General features: G+C 49.1%; 1 protein-coding gene across 1 annotated transcript; it reads left to right on the forward strand.

Annotated features, from left to right (window-relative positions):
* The first annotated feature begins 224 nt into the window (after nt 1–224).
* Nucleotides 225–4,012, forward strand: LOC123449818 (C-terminal binding protein AN-like). Its single transcript, XM_045127159.1, has 7 exons — nt 225–854; nt 1,226–1,394; nt 1,501–1,631; nt 2,014–2,805; nt 2,930–2,977; nt 3,380–3,502; nt 3,631–4,012. The coding sequence occupies exons 1-7, from the start codon at nt 273–275 to the stop codon at nt 3,703–3,705; spliced, it is 1,920 nt and encodes a 639-aa protein (XP_044983094.1). The 5' UTR covers nt 225–272; the 3' UTR covers nt 3,706–4,012.
* The last annotated feature ends 1,988 nt before the right edge of the window (nt 4,013–6,000 follow it).

The raw sequence follows: 6,000 nt of genomic DNA on the forward strand, positions 1-6,000 counted from the left end.
ATTTGGTACACCAAAACCAGGCAGCGATGGATGGAAACGGAACGGCAGTGAAATCTGCAGACAATTGAATCCGGCGGTTGGCACGCTCGCCTCGTGAACCGGTGGGCCCGAAAGGAGGGCCCGGCCCGGGCCCACCCCTCTCCCTCCTCTCTGACAGGTCGCGCGCCCAAGCAATCCGTCCGTTCTCTCTTCTCTCCCCCGTTCCCCCAAAGCAAAGCAAAAGCCCCGTCCCGCCGGAGCACCCCGATCCGACCGGCGTCCCGGCGCCCGCGATGGCCCACTCGCCGGGCGGCGCCGCGGCGGGGCGGCCGCTGGTGGTGTCTCTCAACTGCCTGGACGACCCGTCGCCGGAGCGGGAGCTGCTGGCGGGCGTGGCGGGGGTGGAGCACGTCTCCCTCTCCGCCCTCGGCTCGGGCCGGGTCGAGTCCGCGACCGCCGTCCTGCTCCCGTCGCTCGCCTACCTTCCGCGCGCCGCGCAGCGCCGCCTCCGGCCCTGGCAGCTCCTGCTCTGCCTCGGCTCCCCCGACCGCGCCGCCGACGCCGCCGCCGCCGCCGACCTCGGCCTCCGCCTCGTCCACGTCGACGCCAACCGCGCCGAGGAGGTCGCCGACACCGTCATGGCGCTCTTCCTCGGCCTGCTCCGCCGCACCCACCTGCTCTCGCGCCACGTCTCCTCCTCCCCCGCCGCCGCCGCCGCCGGCTGCCTCGGCGCCGTCCAGCCGCTCTGCCGCGGGATGCGCCGCTGCCGCGGCCTCGTGCTCGGCATCGTCGGCCGCTCCGCCGCCGCGCGCTGCCTCGCCACCCGCAGCCTCGCATTCCGGATGAGCGTCCTCTACTTCGACCCGCGCTATCTGGTAAGCGCCCGATCTGCAGCCTCCTGCGTTTCTGGAATTGATTTCCGATGATTCGCGGTTAGGCTTTCACTTGCTACTCAGGTTATGAGGCTGCAATGCTGTTGTGAGATGAAAGCTCTCGTTCGTTTCTGATTTAGACTAGCCTGTTTATTTAGGCTAAGTTGCTGAGTTATCAAGGTTCCTATCAATTTATTCCTTGTTCAGAAGTACAGTAAAAATTATAAAACAGTGGTAACTTATGCAAAATCGGTACAAGTTGTAGTGATCTTCCAAATCACACTCCTGCAAGTGAGTGTTGAGGCATGCATAGGTGGGTGTATAATGTTAGTGGTATTTTGTTTTCTCTAACTCCAGTCTAATGCCTTGTGAAGGTTGAAGGGAAAATGCGGCGGCCGGCCATTGTATTTCCTGCTGCTGCTAGGAGAATGGATACTCTCAATGATCTATTGGCAGCAAGTGATCTTGTTTCACTGCATTGTACATTAACAAATGAGACAATGCATATACTTAATGGGGACTGTTTGCAGCACATTAAGCCTGGTATGTTTTTTCTTGCTTCCTTTTTTTTCTGCTTGTTGCATTATACTGACACTTTCAGTACTCTGAAATCTAAAATAGCGAGTCTCTTTTCTTTTAAATTCCGCAGGAGCATTCATCGTCAACACTGGTAGTTGCCAACTTATAGATGACTGTGCGCTCAAACAGCTCTTGATTGATGGTACCATAGCTGGTTGTGCATTGGATGGCGTTGAAGGTCCACAATGGATGGAAGCATGGGTATGGAATTTAAACTTCTGATATGGATTTTGTCCATAAATGACCACTTGGGGTTGGAATAAGTATATCTAAGATCAAACTGCATCATCATTTCGAAAACCATATTATTCCTGATGTGCCTCCAATGAAAGGAATCTCTGAAACAAGATGAAAGATAAAATATTTTATTTATTTTAACATTCCTTCATTTAGAAGTTGACCATTTCGTATAGCACTAAGATGTGTAGCAGTAAAACTACATAACTAGCTACAAGACCTTTCTTGCCCAAACAGACTGACCATTAGTGTGAAGTAAGGACAAGCAATTGGTGCCCCTTTTCACAGCTATCACTGTATTACTTATTCCTCAGAGAAGTTATGGCTAAATATGTATTTGTTACAGGTGCGGGAGATGCCAAATGTTCTAATTCTTCCTCGAAGCGCAGACTATAGTGAAGAAGTCTGGATGGAGATAAGAGAGAAAGCAATCACGATACTACAGTCCTTTTTCTTTGATGGTGTTGTTCCAAGTAGTTCAATTTCTGATGAAGATGAGGAAATTACTGAAGCTGGAAATGAAGATGATCAAGACAGAGGAACAAAAGATAACCATTCACAAGTTTTTGATGGTGAAGATCAGACTGATGAGAGCCATTTAACTCTCAACTATGAAAAGAAAAGAGTCACATCCCAGCACAAAGAACATCAAGCTCCAGGGCAATCATCGCAAAATAGTGTCTCGCGAACAGAAGGAAGGCGCAGTCGCTCTGGAAAGAAAGGGAAAAAAAGACCCGCTCACCGCAGATCCCAGAAAACGGATGACTTGTCTGCTGTAGAGAGTGACAGTAATTATTCCTTCCGCAGAGATGATGATAATGCAACGAGTGGTAGGGACCAGGTGGTAAGTTCAAGCTCACGGTTTGCTTCCCCTGAGGACTCAAAGTACAAGCAGAAATCTCCTGCTGAATCCCCAATGGAAATAACTTCGGAGAAGAAGGCACCTGTCATGCTTGGTAGAAAATGCCCTGATACACTAAAAGATGGTTATGTTGTAGCTTTGAGAGCAAAAGATAATTCAGGGTTCCACGTTGCAAGACAAAGACTTGTTGGTGGTGGTGGTTGGATCCTTGATGTTGTGTCAAATGCTACGAACAGGGACCCTGCTGCTCAGTTCCTTGTCACTTTCAACAACAAGGTATGACTTTAGTTATTGTTCCCCTATCCTTTTCGTTGTTGCTTGTTCAGTGTTATTTATTTCATAATTTGTTCAAGTACGATGCATGTTTGGTGCTAAAGCGGTTAAACAAATTGCATTTCAGGATCTGATGGGACTGCGATCCTTTGTTGCTGGTGGCAAACTATTGCAGGTGATGTGCACAATCTGTTCAGTTATCTGTTTAGTTAAAAAAAGTACTATACTTTTATCTGAACTTAACAAAAGGTGGCATTCACATGTTGTGTGTTCATAATTTTGGATTTGATACTTTGTCCGTATTCCTTGTTTCACCTCTAGTTTTGTGGGTAGGAATACTCTACTTGCACGTCACCGTGTTGAAATTTTATAGTAAAGGTCCTTGATTGCTCTTAATAAACGTGCAACACATTGCTACCAGTGCATTTCATGTTTTATCTTAAAGTACATGTGTCCCAATCTTGATTCCGTTGGAGCTAGTCAAAATGGTTGTGAAATAGAAATTCTCTCCCGATCTGTTCCTGATACCCTCAGTTGACAATGCTTGACATGCAACCATCTTTCGACATGCTAACAGATTAACAGGAAGATGGAGTTTGTGTTTGCGAGCCATAGTTTCGATGTCTGGGAGGGCTGGGTGCTGGAAGTGGAAGGCTCCTTGCTGGAGGGGTGCAAGCTTATCAACTGCCGAAATTCCTCAGTATGTACACTTGCCATTGATTGATTCTCAATGTCGCTTTGAGACCAGTTCTGCTATATTCCTTCCCTAATAGTACAGCCGTGTGCAAAGCACTTGTCTAGTTGTCTGTAACACTCTGGTTTCTGTAGGCTGTATTGGACGTGTCCATTGAGGTACTGGCAGCCGCGAGCGAAGAAGATGGAGTCACTCGGTGGCTAGATTAGCCCTACTCTGCTGGGCTGTGCTGAGATGAAAGAAAGAAATGACTGACTCCTTGCTGTATTTGTTTGGTTTTGTGTGGTCTGCTGCCAATTTCGATTCAGCTTTGGTGTGTAATATAGAAGGGACCCAGTAGGCATTTTGTGTGTATCTGTTATGTAACTAGATCTAGTCTAGATCTGATCCTCTCCACTGTGAGGGCATCTCTAATCAAAATCTAGAAAACGCTCAACTTTTCAAAAATATTTCGTTTTTGCGGAGTTAAAACCGTTTTGAGGAGTTGAGCCACAAAAGTTTCCGCTCTTGCTCGAATTTGATTTTGAGCAACGCCTCCACTTCTTCTCAAATGATTACTTCGCCTCCCCCCAGCCGTCCCATAGCTAAGGGTGCACATTTGGTTTGATTCGGTTCAGTTTATACAGTTTTTATACTTTGGTTTACACGGTTTAATACGGTTTGGTTTTGATAATAACAAGATTAACCAAAATTGAAGTAAAAATTTTGAGCCAACACCAAGCTCTGCGTCGAGCGCGACTTCCTCCACCTCTCCACGCCCAAGCGCGGCGATCCCCCGGGACCGACTCCTCTGTGGTCGGCGGGAAGAAGCCCCGCCTCGACTCCCTGCAGCTCTCGCTCTCCCTTCAGTCCGACGGGCCCGGGCAGGGGCAACAGCTCCCGTCGGCCCCCGCCGCCGATGGAGATCTCCGGGCCGCGTCGGCCGGGGCCGCCGCTGCGTCGCCGCCCAGGCGGACCTACAGCGCCACCACGGGCCGCACCCGGAGCATCAACTCCGACGACATGTCCTACTCCTACTCCATGTTCTCGCACAACCCCAGCTGCTCCCTGACGCACAACTCCACCGACATCTACGCCGCAGGGGAAGGCACCAACGCCGGTTCAATTTCCCTTTTTTTTTTGCAACTATCGCGCGATGGGAGGGGCTGCGGATGCGTCATTTTCTTTTTTGTGGAGTACGGTCAGTCAAGATAAATTGCTAAACGTACATCAGACTGTGATGCTGGTTGGTTGTGGGTCAATTTATTGGATGCACTTAAGAAAGTTCTTGTTTGTTTGTTTAATAGTAGTATAGAATAGATATAGATGCATATGCCGCGCTCGGTCAGCCTCTCTCAAACTGGTTTTGCAAGTCATCTAACCTAGCTCTTGGACATCACCTGCCGTGAACCAAACTGTCAGAGCATCTCTTGCAGATGCCGTAAAAGTGATCAAACCTCTAAATTTGCGATATAGATCCTGCAAAGTGCATCAAATAGATCTAGTAAAATGGTCGACCTCTGATATTTTTGCAGGTCCCCATATATTCTCCCCTACATATCTTAAACTTATAGTTTTTGAGCCGTTTTGCCTAGGTATGTTGAAACTGTAAATCGGCCAACGCCGAAGTAGGCAGAGGAGCTCGGCAGCGACCACCGAAGAGTCGTCGGAATAGGCGGACGAACGGAGCAGCGTCGGAGCAGGCGGAGGAGCTCGACAGCGGTTGCTGGAGCAGGCGGAGGAGCTCAACAGCGGTTGCCGGAGCAGGCGGAGGAACTCGGCCATTGGTCACCGTAGTAGGCGGGATGCCGGAGCACAGCCGGAGCCTCGCTGGAGAGTCACCGCTTCTTTGCAGTACAACTTTACAGTACCTATTCTGTCAAGACCAATTTGATACTGCAACGGACAATATGTATAACAATTTTGCAAGTTGAATGGCACTGTGTGATTGCTGCGACACTTCAGCTCCCGACTAATGGCATCGACCTGCAAATTACCTTCGACATTCATTCTTGAACAGGGCAGTCCACGGACGCTGATACCGAAGGCCGCATTCAATATTATCTTCATATATTTTTAAATAAATCGGACGAAATACGTGCAAAGACGTTGGGTTTCATATAAAACGGACGGCATTTATACAAACAGGTTGGATTTTCATCACATTTCAACATTTTGGACAGAAAAAAAGTTCTAACAGTAAACCTACACTACGACGGCGGCCGGCGGCCAATCCTTTGACGTCATCCATCCGTCATCCCCATGAGTACCGGTGACAAGATCAATGGAGTGAAGTTACGGTCTCTGGTAAGGAAAAATAGAACATGAGAGACAGATTGACCCACATGGGACACCAGGTCAAGGGCGGAGCTAGGCTAGCATCAGGCCCGGGCCTCCTTCATTACAACAATGATTAACACTGATCAACAGTGTAAAAATGCTATAGTAGCAAAGGAAATAATCCTCATGCCCCGGGCCCAGGCCCCCCGGCCTGGGTCCTGTCTCCGCCACTGCACCAGGTCATG

The sequence above is a fragment of the Hordeum vulgare genome, chromosome 4H (assembly GCF_904849725.1).
Source record: "Hordeum vulgare subsp. vulgare chromosome 4H, MorexV3_pseudomolecules_assembly, whole genome shotgun sequence".
In the NCBI taxonomy this organism is placed as follows: Eukaryota; Viridiplantae; Streptophyta; class Magnoliopsida; order Poales; family Poaceae; genus Hordeum; species Hordeum vulgare.